Source organism: Marmota flaviventris, chromosome 1 (assembly GCF_047511675.1).
Source record: "Marmota flaviventris isolate mMarFla1 chromosome 1, mMarFla1.hap1, whole genome shotgun sequence".
NCBI classification, from domain to species: domain Eukaryota; kingdom Metazoa; phylum Chordata; class Mammalia; order Rodentia; family Sciuridae; genus Marmota; species Marmota flaviventris.
The window spans coordinates 202,516,394-202,529,456 of record NC_092498.1 but is presented as its reverse complement, the minus strand read 5'-3'; the positions used below and the strand labels follow the sequence as shown (position 1 = coordinate 202,529,456).

General features: G+C 49.4%; 1 protein-coding gene and 1 pseudogene across 1 annotated transcript in view; both read left to right on the top strand.

The window, feature by feature from the left end:
- Positions 1–13,063, top strand: part of Slc6a20 (solute carrier family 6 member 20) — a 41,345-nt gene that overhangs the window by 7,038 nt on the left and 21,244 nt on the right. Inside the window, exons 2-3 of the mRNA XM_027932463.2 lie at positions 10,380–10,520; positions 12,108–12,199. Coding sequence (XP_027788264.1) covers positions 10,380–10,520; positions 12,108–12,199 — 233 coding nt within the window. The remainder of the gene's footprint in view (positions 1–10,379; positions 10,521–12,107; positions 12,200–13,063) is intronic.
- LOC114090118 (polyribonucleotide 5'-hydroxyl-kinase Clp1-like) lies at positions 2,775–5,061 on the top strand (annotated as a pseudogene).

The following is a 13,063-nucleotide window of genomic DNA, read 5'->3' as shown; positions in this document are numbered from 1 at the left end:
TCAAAATAAAAAGGGCTGGGGATGTGGCTCAGTTATTAAGCCCCCCCGCGTTCAATCCCTAGTACCAAATTTTTAAAAAATAAATAAATAAAATGAAATTAACCTATTGCAATTACTTTAAAGTATTGTCATATATGTTGAAAATATTAATTTAAATAGCTTCATAACATCCCATTCACAGAGGCTTCATGATGTATTTAACTATCCCCCAGTTGTAGAACTTTAGGTGGTGTAAAATTAGCTCTGTTATAACCCAATGGTCATTGTCTTTCTAGTGGAAGAGTTTGATCCATTTATATTTATTATCAGGTTATGTTCACTGCCATTTCTCATCATGTTTTGTTCTGCCTTGCAGTTTGCTTTTTGTGGGTGTTGTGGGTTTTTTTTTTTATCCTTTACAATATAAAGTATATTTTGCTTCTTAAGTCCTATTTTTATTCTACTAGTAGTTACATTTTTAAAAAAGAGGAGCATTTATTTTCTATATCCGTATTAAGAATAAAATGTTATCTGCGAAAGTTGAAAAATTGTAACCTGCTTAGTCTGTTTTCTGTTGCTATAATCGAACACCGCAGACCAACTTAGAGAGACAAGAGGTCAGTTTGGCTCATGATTCTGGAGGCTGGGAAGTTCAGGAACATGGCACCTGCATCTGCTTGGCATCTGTGCTGTGTCATCTTGTGCTATGTCATAACAAACCACGGGGCCTTGGTGCTAGAGAGTAAGTACCAGAGGAAGCATGAAATCATAACAAAGCCACTACCTCAACCCAAGAATTCCTTAGTTCATTAATCCAGAGCCCTCACAACCCAGTCGCCTCCAAGGATCCCACCTCCGAATACCATTAAAAACTTTGGAATTCAGTTTCCAACACATGAAATTTGGGGAACACGTTCACCCCATAGCACACACTTTCACTTCTTCTTTCTTTCCTAACCCACACCCCACTTATTAAATTTTGTTGACTTAATCTGAGATTTCAGACACGTGAAGATGATTATCTTACTATTAATAGGTTGCCTCTTCTTACTTAGGAATTCCGTTTTCCTTTTGCATTTACAACGAAATTAACCATTATTTCAGACTTCACTCTGTTCTGTCTATCAACTGCCACTTGGTTCTTTTACGACACAACTCCTTAACTCGGTTTTTCCCTTTTATCCAACTCTTTGGTTTACCAGCAAGTAAATATTTCAGGAATACTAAATAGGTGGATCACTTTCTGAGTGTGTCTGAGAATATCTTTCCTTTGTCACCCCATGACTGGCCTACAATCTTTTTTTTTTTAAAATGGACACAATATCTTTTTTTATTTTTATGCGGTGCTGAGGACTGAACCCCGTGTCTCACAGACATGAGGCAAGTATTCTACCGCTGAGCTACAGCCCCAGCCCTGCCTACAATCTTTATTACTCAAAAAAAATCTAGAGAAGCTTCTTTATTGTCTTCAGCTTTTTGGTTCCGAGGAGGAAGGAAACTCTGCAGCCAGGTTTAAATTTATTCATTCTTAGGTATTCTGGATACCTAAAATATTATAGAAGTTTATATGATCTCATAATCTCCCCCCAAATCCCAGGCAATGTGCACATGTATTCAACATGTTCTCACCAGCCCTATCTAGGACAGTGAGCCCTGGCCTTGCACACACCCAGGTAAACGCTGGTGGAGTTGGTGACTGCCTGTTCCAGGGCAGAGTCTGCCGTGTTCTTGCCTCTTCAGGTCCTGAGCTAGACCAGGTGCTGCTGGCCATGTCTCTTCTCTGTTCTGAGGATTTCACGGGACGATTTCTTAACATTGTAGATTTTCTCCACTTATTGCCACATTATGGGGCTTGAAATTCAGCCATCAAGGTTTGTTTTCTTGCTTTTTTTTTTTTTTCCCCATCCTCAGAAAACCCTTTGTCTTCTTAACCTGGTCTGTTTCATTGCTGCCTGGTGTGGTCCCGGAAACATGTCTTTCTTTCTTTTCTTCTACTTCTCATAACAAATCTATTTCAGAGGAAGGCGAGCTCTGTCACACTCCAGGGGTGCTTCTCTTTCGATATACAGTGTCTTATCATAGGTCCAAAGGTTGCTTTCATGAGGGTTCATCCTTTCAGAGGGAGGTGTTAGCCATGACGGCCTTGCCAGTATTCCTCTTATCTACTATAGACACGAAGTCATGTCAGAGGTTAAAATAGTGATACTGTGAATTAAAACACACACACACACACACACACACACACAGTTTTTAGCACCATAATGTACCTCACCAGATCTTTCCAGTGTTATTCCCTGGTAACAACCTCATGACCTGTCCACCCCAGTAGAAACACCACTGTCAACAAATGTTTATTGAGCACTTACTGTGTGCCGGCCATTCATTAGGGTAGAACTCTGCAGTAAGTCAGGTAGACCCCATCCCTAACCTCAGTGAGATGTTTGGGGGTTTGGGAAGGGTGAGCAGACCAGGAGATACTCAGTGTGTGGGCAAGGACCTCGACAGCAGGGGCTGTGATCCCAGAGAGGGGAGCCCTTAGTTTCAGGCAGTTGGTAAAGGCTCCTACAGGAAGTGATGGGTGGGGAAGACCCAGTGAGACCTGAAGGAGACCTTCCTGTAGTCTGCAGATATTCCCTGGGCTCCAATTCCCTGCCCTGTGCTGCTCAGGGCCAGGCAGGGAGCGTGAGCTTCCACACCAGTCTGGAGGCAGACACCAGGCAAACGATGTGATTATTGAGTTTCAACCCAGGTAACTGCTCAGCAGGACAGTCAAGCAGGGCTAGGGGTCAGAGGGCATGGGGGCCAAATCACCCTTTGGCAGTCAGCAGAGTAACTGGACAAAAATGTGAGCATAAGACAGTTGTTAGTCTCAAAATGTCTCCTACAAGAGACTTCCTTGTTTCAAACGGGAGAAACCTCACGGACAGCACCCTACCCAAATGAGTCAAGTCAACAGCACCAAGAAGAGAGCAAATTCATCTTGTGGCTCTGGACATGCACACAAGATCCCCTCAGCGTTTCTTCCAAAATCCAAAGTGCAACATATTCCACAAAGAACTGGTTGGTCAGCTTCCAAAACGCTAAGGTCACACTGGACAGTCTGGGGAGACCTTGCAACCAGAGGCCACATGTGATTGAGAGTGGCGTTCTACACCAGAATGAAAGACATCAGTGGGTAGTTGGTAAAATCTCAACAAAGTCTGTAGATTAAATAAGATGACTGTGTGAGCGTTAATTTCCTGATTTGGCTCATTGCACTAAGATCATGTAAGAGAATGTTGTTTTTAAGAAATAAGTGATAACACGACCCAAGGGGCACTGGTGGCCCGTCCTCCCACCACATTAACACAGAACCTGGTTTGTTTCACCATGCGTCTGGCCAAGCGCAGCACAGCGGCTACACAGAAAAGATGGACAAGATGGGAGAGGGGGCCCATGACATGTAATCACTAAATTCCAACTAGAATTAGCCAATGGCTAAATTTGAGCAGAGCTTTGCTTTGAGGTGGAGGGTTCTCGGTGGGTTCAGTCGGAGTTTCTGGCCTGCATGGCAGAGATCTTTGGCACAGAACTGACCTGGAATAAGAGATTCACCTTTGAGGCTGGTGCCCAGGGGGCTGTCTCCACTGGCATGCCACCGAGCGGCCACACCAAGCTGACTTGTGTTTCCAAGGACATCCATATGTTGCCTTTCAACACTCAACCTTGGGGCAGATGCAGATACAGGTGGGAAAGGAAGAAGAGTGAGGTCCCCGAGGGATGGTACTGGGGCCCCTGGTGTGGGCGGGTCCACGGTGTGTTGTCCCCGATGCTCGACCATGCAGTGTGCTCCCTACTAACCTGGAGCTGGGATGCACAGCAGAGATCTGTGTCCACCCCGGGTACCAAGGCGGGGTCCTGGACACTGAGCAGCCAGCAGGTATTGAGGAGGGGTTCTCTATCCAGGACCCCTGGTGTATCATTTCCACTCCACCACTCCTGGCACTGACATCCGGCTTTCAAATAGGATGACATCTCACTTAGCAGATGTGTTTACCAAAGATGTGAGGTCGCTCGATGGGCACCTACAGGTGGCTGTGTCATTAACACCTGTGACTGCGTCAAGGGCTCTGGCCACCAGGCAGGGTGCATGCAGGTTTAGCTTTTGAGGAGGATATAGTTGAGGTTCTGGATCTCAAGGCACACTGTACAATGAGCTGACATGGGACCCACCACATTGTGTATGCTCCTAAGGCTGGGGGTTGGTAAAGCATGCTAAGGACTTCAGGTGGGAATGCAGGGATAATTGTATCCGTGACTATTTCTATGGATTCTGATGCTCTTCTATCTGTATGGCTTCAATGTCAGACTTTTCAGATGTGAAAATCTACAAAGTTTGGGATGACCCCTGTTATGGTTTAGATGTGGTGTCCCCCAAAAGCTCACGTGTGAGACAATGCAGGGTTTGGAGGGGACATGATTGGGTGATAGCCTTAACCTAATCCGTGCATTCGTTCCTGATGGGATAAACTGAGTTGTAACTGAAGGCCAGGGCTGGCTAGAGGAAGTGGTTCACTGGGGGCATGGCTATGGGGTACATATTTGTATTTGGCAAGTGGAGTCTCTCTCTCTCTCTCTCTCTCTCTCTCTCTCTCTCTCTTCTAATCATCATGGGAGCTGCTTCCCTCTGCCACACTCTTCCGCCATGATGTTCAGCCTCACTTGAGCCCCGAGGAATGGAGCCTGCTGTCTGAGACCTCTGACACCATGAGCCCCCAGATAAACTTTTCCTCCGAAAATTGTTCTGGTCAGATCCTTCACAGCAGCGAAAAAGCTGACTAAACCATCCCCTCATCCCAGACTCCTTTGGGCTTGTCTCAGGAAGACGTCAGCTCAAGCTAGGACCTCTCACCCCTGGCCGAGACATGGTGAACCACCTGCTGACCATCAGCCCAGCTGAGGGTACAGAGGAGGACCTTTCTGGGACAAGTGTAGCTGGCTTCATGGTGGAGCAGAGGTGTTTACTGTGCTGTCTCCAGTCCCTGGCCCATGCCTAAGGACTTCCCTCTCACTGTGGATATCTGGTCCAGAGATCTCAAGTAGAAATCAGCAAGAAGTCTTGGTTTCTGGGGCTTTGAAGTCTTCTGGCCATCACTAAAGACAGGTGGGCTGAGATATAAGTATCTACTGAGGCCAGCTGACCAGGAAAAAAACAGGTGGTAGCAACTGAACTCTTCTAATATTAAACCAAAAGGAGAACCATGAAAATATGATTGTTTTCTTAGATCATCTAAGATGTCACTGCAAATTCTCTTAAAATCCTGTAGAATTCCATTTCTTTCACTTTGCTACAATATGGATTTTTTAAAAACATTTTTTTAGTTGTCCATGGACCTTTAAGTTATTTATTCATATGCTGTGCTGAAAATCGAACCCAGTGCCTCACACATGCTAGGCATCTTCCCCTGGGCCACAACCCCAGCCCCAATATGGATCTTTTCAAATCCCCACTTTATATTATCTCATTCACCCAGGATGAGAGTGTCAATTTAGAGAGGATCCTTCTAATAAAAGTTCAGACTATTAAAAAAAAATTTGAAAATATTTTACCATAGCATTTAAAAAAATACATGCTGAGGTATTAAAAAGTAAAAAGGGAAAAAGAAAGTAGTGGCTTAAAACAACCACAGTTGTCCAGTGCAGTGGAACATAGCTGTAATCCCAGCAGCTCAGGAGGCTGAGGCAGGAGGATCACAAGTTCAAGGCCAGCCTCAGCAACTTAGTGAGGCCCCAAGCAACTTAGCAAGACCCTGTCTCTAAATAAAAAATTAAAAGGGCTCAGGGTGTGGCTCAGTGGTTGAGCAGTTCTGAGTTCAATCCCTGGTACTAAAACAAACAACAACAAAAGAACCAAGCATGACTATAATTAATCACTCCTCATGGGTCTCTTTAGCAGCTCCTCCACTGCCTACCTCGGGCCTTCTCATGCAACTACAAGGTCCCTCGAACATCTGGCAGTTGGCACAGTAGGTGGGGGCCTGAGGTTCTCCTGCACGTTCCTGTTGACCTTAGAAACCTGGAAGGGCCTCTAATATGACAGACGCAGGACCATGCTCCAAGTCCCAAGGCTTGGACTCTGGAGCCGATGACATCCTTTCCCCACTACATTCTACTGCACAAAGTCCCAAGTTCAGCGCAGACTTATGAGGTGGGAATTAGACCCCACCTTCAGGAGCTCTAAGAATTGGCCATATTTAATCTACCAAGCGCGCCCCATCAGGATACACAGGAACAAATGCACCCCTGCAGGCCTCGTCCACGGCTCTCCAACACCACGGACTCCTTGAGCAGATCCAGCATCAGAATTTCTACATCAAAGGAGCATGAGAGCAGTTCAGTTGGAAGAGGGTTGGTTAATAGACTTATTTTCAAAGTGATTATGAAACAAATTTTCTTTTATTGAGATATGTTTATATGCAGCAGATTTGCCTTATTTTGGGTGTTGGTTCTATGCTGTCACATGATAAGCGTATGCTTCACCTCCTAGGAGACCACCAAACTGCTGTCCAGAGTGACCGCACCATTTGACATTCCCACCAGCAACGTGTGGGACTTTCTCCAAAACCTCGCCAGCACTTAGTTTTGACAGTATTTTTTAAATTGTAGCCATTCTAATAAGTGCGGGGTGTCTCCTTGTGGTTTGGATTTGCATTTTCCTAATGAACTCCAGGGATGAGCATCATTTGATGTGCTAATTTGGCATTTATAGCTTTTACTGTGTTTTGAACGTGCCCCAGCCCCCAAAGTCCACAGATTGGAAACTTAATCCCCAATACACCAGTATTGAAAGGCAGGACCTTCAACCGCTGTTAGATCCCAAGGGGCAGAGACCTCACAAATGAATGAATGAATCATCGCTGAAGTGGGTTTGTTTGTTTATTTGTGTGGTTTGGTTCTGGGGATTGAACCCAGGAGCACTTAACCACTGAGCCCCATTCCAACCATTTTTTGTTCTTTGAGTCAGGGTCTCACTTAAGTTGCTTAGGGTCTCTCTATGTTACTGAGGCTGGCTTTGAATTTGTGATCCTCCTGTCTCAGCCTCCCCAGTCTGGAGTGGATTTGTTATCAAAGTGAGCTCCACACCCTCTTGATGGCTCTTGCCCTCTCATATATGCCACGGGGGCTGGTAAGAACCCCTCATAGATATGACACCACGCTCTCTGACTTCACATCCTCCAGAACTATGAGCCAAAGAATTTATGTTCCTTGCAATTGACCCAGTCTCAGCTCTCCTGGGATCCAGCATCAGTGGACTGAGGGACATATTCTTCAGTGAAATTTCTGTTGAACATTTTTTTTTACTTTTTTCAAGTGGGTGCTTTGTTTTTTTGTTGAGTTTTTGAGAATCCTTCCTACATACTTGACACCAAGCTTTCTCAGCTGTATATTTTGCAAATATTTTTTCCTCATCTGTGGCTTGTCCATTTGTTCTCTTAAGTATCTTTCACGGAGCAGAAGCAGTGAAAATCAGTTTATCAACATATTGTTTTCCCCAGAAGGGGCTTTTGCGGTGGTATCTAAGACATCTTTGCATAAAGATTTTCTCCTTTTCTCCTTGGAGTTTTATAGCTTTTAGTTGTACATACAAGTCTATGATCCTTTGTCAGATTTTTTGATATCAACTGTGAATTGTGGGTTGAGGTGTGCCGTTCCACACAGATGTTCGATTGTCCTAAGATCATTTGTTGACAAAAGGACTTCAGGACACATTTCCCTGAATTGGTTGTTTGTGGAAGGTTAGGGGGAAAGAGAGAAATGATTGACAGGTAGGGCGACATGCCCTCACGTTTCCACCTGGGCACGGAGCCTCGGAATTCCACCTGACCCAGGGCCGTGGACAGTCGGGCTGTGTTCCAGAGGCAAGCTGTCCCGTGAACCTTGCCAGATGTGGTTACTGTTTGACACTTTGGGTGAGAATACGATTTTTTGTGTGTGTGCTGGGGATGGAACCCAGGGCCTCACACCTGCCAGGCAAGTGCTCTGTCCCTGAGCCACACCCCCAGTCTAAGCTTATTTTATAAACTCCGAGGGATGGACACAGCCATCCTGGCTCATGGGTAGAAGCCACTGAGAGCCTCAGACACCCAGAGAAACCTGGTGGAATGTCAAAGCATGTCCCTGAGGACAGGAAGGGACAGGCCTGGAGGATTCTCCTAGGGGTGTCCTGAAATGAGCTGCAGTTGCCAAGGCCCCCACACACAGAGGAGGAGCTGGACCCTCCTGAAAGCCTCCTTGCAGGCTCTAGCTGTCCCCTGCACTGCTCCTGCCATCCCTCTGGGGTGGACCAATGACCACATGGCTTCTGTCCTAGCATTGTACTTCTGGGATCTGTAGCCCCAGGCATAAGACCAAGCAAGTGGTCCAGGCTGCAATCCTCAGCTCTGTTGAGGATGGCAGAAAACTGGACACAGCCTGAGGGTCCACGATTGAGTGAATGCGTCCTGGGCTGAATGCGTCCGTAGCTGGGTAAGGGTGATGCAGAGATCCCCGTGGGGTCTGGAGAGGGCTTGCAAACACCTGCTGGCGAGAAGCCAGGGTACAGGCCAGTGCTCATGAACCATGGAAGCATTTTTTAACTACTGGATTTTTTATGTAAGAATACATACTTCCGCAGGGTGCAGTGACATACGCCTACAGCCCCAGCAACATGGGAGGCTGAGGCAGGAGGATCGAAAGTTCGAAGCCAGCCTCAGCAACTTAGCGAGGCCCTAAGCAACTCAGTGAGACCCTGTCTCAAATAAAGTGGCAGGGGGTGGCGCTCAGGATGTGGCTCGGTGATTAAGTGCCCTGGGTTAAATCCCCAGTACTACAAAAAATAAGATATATATTTTCTTGTTTATCTTAACACCTGGGTCATCAGTTCCTTCTGTAACCAGCTCATAATCCCCAAAGCTTTCTCTCTTTGGACTTTTCTTGGGTCCCCAGTCAAGGAGCCAGGAACTGGAGAGGGATGGTTGAGGGGCTCCCGGGGTAGGTTGGGGAACCACTCCTCTCCAGGGCAGGTGGGGGCCCTTCTACAGGTGGCCTGCCTCGGTGCCTGGTCTGGCAGGGTGGGGTACCACAGCCCCCTCCCACTCCCCAGCTCCTCCCATCACCAAGGACACTTACCTGCAATGACTCCAAAGGAAACGGTGGGTTTGAGGTTCTTATGAGTCACAGTTCCCTCTACTAAAGTGATATTTTAGGTGGAAGGTACTGTTCAACACACCCAGAAATGCTCCATAAAAGAGAGGTGGCCTACAGCTTTATCCACTGGGCAGCCGTCTCTGACATATCAGGCCTGGAGAAATATTCTGTGCCCCTGGGCAATGATAGGCAACTGATACCCCTCTGCCCAGGTGAGCCCTGCAGGGCGGGAAACAGGGGCTGCTAATCTCCCATCCCATCCATGCCCAGGCCTTAGGCAGAGTGAGTGCTCCACCTCACCCGGGCACCACCAGGGCTATGCGCAGGCCCCAAGGAAGTGAGTAGAGGGAGACAGCTAGGTGGACGGGCTCAAGGGGGAGTGTTCAAAAAGTGCAGCGACTCAGTGTCCTGGCTCTGATCAACCCTTAGCTGCTGAAATAGAAGATGGAAGGGGGGTTCTGGAAGAGGAGTTGAAGGGGACACCCAAGGAGCATGGGATGGAGGCAGCTTTCCACCCTGGGTGGGGACACTTAGAGATTTTGACAACTGACATGTCTGCATGTCTTCCATGGATGATAGATGGATGGATGAGTAGAAAGAAAAAGAGGTTGAATGGATGGATGGGTGGATGTGTGGATGGATGGATGGGTGGATGGATGGGTGTATTGATGGGTGGATGTGTGAATGGATGGATGGATGAGCGGATGGATGGATGAATGGATAGATGGATGGATGTACATGTGGATGGATGCATGGGTGGGTGGATGGATGGATGAATGAGTGGATGGATGGGTGGATGTGTGGGTGGATGAGTGGATGTATGGATGGGTGGATGGATGGATGGATGGATGGATGGATGAGTGGATGGATGGGTGGCTGGCGGGCTAGATGGATGAATGTGTGGCTGAGTGGATGGCTGGATGGATGTGTGGCTGGGTGGGTGGATGAGTGGATAGATATGTGGCTGGGTGGTTGGATGATCCATTCAGATGGATGGGTGATGGGAGAGAGGAAGGAAAATGGATGGATGATGATGGATGAGTGAGAGGGACAGGTGAGGGGTGGACATGTGGAGTGGTGGGAGCCAGGCAGGCAGAAGATGGCAGACGGAGAGGACAGATACAAGGCAGAAGGAGGCAAGGGCAGGTGGGAGGATGAGGGAAGGGCGTTTGCACAGGTGGTGGAGAAAGGCCATCTGCAGTGCCGGCCTGACCCTCAGCTCTGGATGCCTGCAGGTAGCTTCCTGGTCCCCTACCTCATCATGCTCTTCGTGGAGGGAATGCCACTCTTGTACATGGAGCTGGCCGTGGGGCAGCGCATGCGGCAGGGCAGCATCGGTGCCTGGAGGACCATCAGCCCCTACCTCAGCGGTGTCGGTATGTGAGGCCTCTCCAGTCCCCTTCCACCTTTCAGTCCCCTGGGAGCACAGGGGTGGGAATCCATCAGCCAGCATGGGGCCCCAGAGAAAGCCCATGACAGGATGGACTGACAGCCCAGGAGGGGCTGAGAGGGGCTGGGATTCTGACCCACAGGGCAGCACCCTGGGAAACTGATACCATGTGGCTTCTCCTTTCTGGGCCTCAGCTTGGAAATATGTACAAGGGAAGCAGCTGCCCAGCACAGGGGCTCTAACTCCAGCCCAGCCAGCAACCATTCAGAAAATGCACATAACTGCTCCCTGTTAATTAACAGCTCTCTCTTACTGAGCACCTACTTTGTGCTGGGTGCTGCCTACAAGACCCAAGCTCATGAGCTTATTTAACCTTCATTGCACCCCTGAGAGGTTGCTGGAGGAGGTGCCATTAACGTTTGCAGCTGAGGCACACATGGAGAGCAGGGTTGCTGCTTCAAACCACGTCTTTCCCCAGATGCCTGAGCTGGGATCTCCAGCACCTGCTCTGCACAACCCCAGGAAAGCAGGGTGACTCCTGGCAGAAGTGAGGCAGGAGTCAGCTTGACAGGACCTGATCTCAGACCCAGAAGAGCCACGTGTCCAGTGGCCTCTCAAGTCATCTCCAGAACCTAAACCTAAACGCCCCTCACCTTGAAAAGCTGTTCATTTTTAACACAGCGTGCGGTTTTACCGTCTGCCTGGGTCAGCAGTCACAGAGGCAGCGTGAGCTCTGTCACAGGAAAGACGGTCGCTGTGCATGTCACTCTGGGGTGCTGGAACCCGTTGAGTACCCAGCACCCCAAGGGTAGCCGGAGGTGGGGATCGATGTCCTGCAGCTTGCTGATACTGGCAGCTTGAATGTCCCCACCACGGCCTGTGCCAGTCTCCTTGAGAGACCTCCCTGGTGTGGGATGGAAAGAGTGGGGGACAGAGCTCTAAAGGCCTGTGTGGGCAGCTCAGGGCACCCCTGGTGGCCCACCTTCGCTGGCTCACAACCCCACCCTGAGCTCTGCAGTCCTGACCAGACCCAGGCAGCCCATTCCCACCACTCCCTACCCCGTCCCTCATGCCCCTGCTCCCTAATGCCAGAGGGCAGGGTCTAGCCCCTAGGACTCAACCTTCAGTAAGCCAAAGAGGCAGCTGTGGTCACACTGGGCCTGGGGCTGGTGCTTGCCGGTGACAAAGAGCTTCTCCCACGAGGCTGAAATCTGACCTCTGCCACTTGCCAGCTGGGCAGTCTTGGGCACACCATGTGCCTCAGTTTCCTTCTCTGTGAAATGGGGGCAATGCCGTGGCGAGGACCAAACGCATCTGAGGACTGTAGCCTGGTACCTGGCACAGCCGTCCCAACGACAAAAACCAAGACCTGTGCTTGGCCTCACGTCCCAGAAGATGGTGGGGGGCGGGGGGAAAGAAAGAAAGAACTCTCCCGAAGGTCACAGTGGTCACACAGACTCCACGGAGGGAGGTTTACCTGTTGCAGGGAGTCACCCCGGGTGTGTCCTGGGAGCATGCGCTGGACAGGGCCACCGGTGTCTAGTCCTCAGTGCCACCCTCTGCTTCTTGGCAGGCATCGCCAGCGTGGTGGTCTCCTTCTTTGGGACCATCTACTACAACGTCATCAACGCCTGGAGCTTCTGGTACCTCTTCCACTCCTTCCAGGTGAGCAGGGCGAGAAAGGGGGTGGATCTAAGCCACCCACCTTGGGTGGTGGGTGGAGGATGCCAGTCTCTGGGGAGCCAGAGAGTGACAGGAGGATGGAAGGGAAGCCAAGCCGCCCCAGCCAGAGGGAGGGAGGGCTTCTGCCCCAGGACCTTGGCCCCGGACTGGCAACATGAGCTGGTGGATGAGCGCTTATGCATGTGTGCCTGTTTCTGGGTCTGAGGTCCACAGTTATCCTTTGATTCTCTCTGAAGGATGTGACCCCAAATATATTAAGGACCTTTTTTTTTCTTGGGGTGTGGGGGAGGGATCTGGGATTGAACTCAGGGGCACTGGACCACTGAGCCCCATCCCCAGCCCTATTTTGTATTTTATTTAGAGTCAGGGTCTCACTGAGTTGCTTAGGGCCTCACCATTGCTGAGGCTGGCTTTGAACTCGCGATCCTCCTGCCTCGGCCTCCTGAGCTGCTGGGATGACAGGATGCACCAGGAAATGTCCAGGAAAAAGCCTGTGGCAAGTGGGGACTGTTTTCAGCATCCCAGCGAGTCTGTAGGGACTGTCCCTCCTCTGCTTCTGCCCCCTCCTTTGCCTTCCTGCCATGGTCACTTAGCCTTTCAGGTTTGGAGCTCAGGGCTGAGCCTCTCCTTTTTCCGGAAGACCCCAAATTCCTCCCAGAAGGGCCATGGTCACCCTTAACACAAGAGAGGCTCTTCTCAAAGACGAGAGTTCTAAACAGTGTCCTGACCATCCACAGAGTTCATGCTCATTGCAGAAAATTCAGAGAGGGCTGGAAGTTGTGGGGCAAAAGAGAAAACCCCAGCCCAGCCCAGAGCACCCCTGACCACTGCTCACCAGCTCTCGTC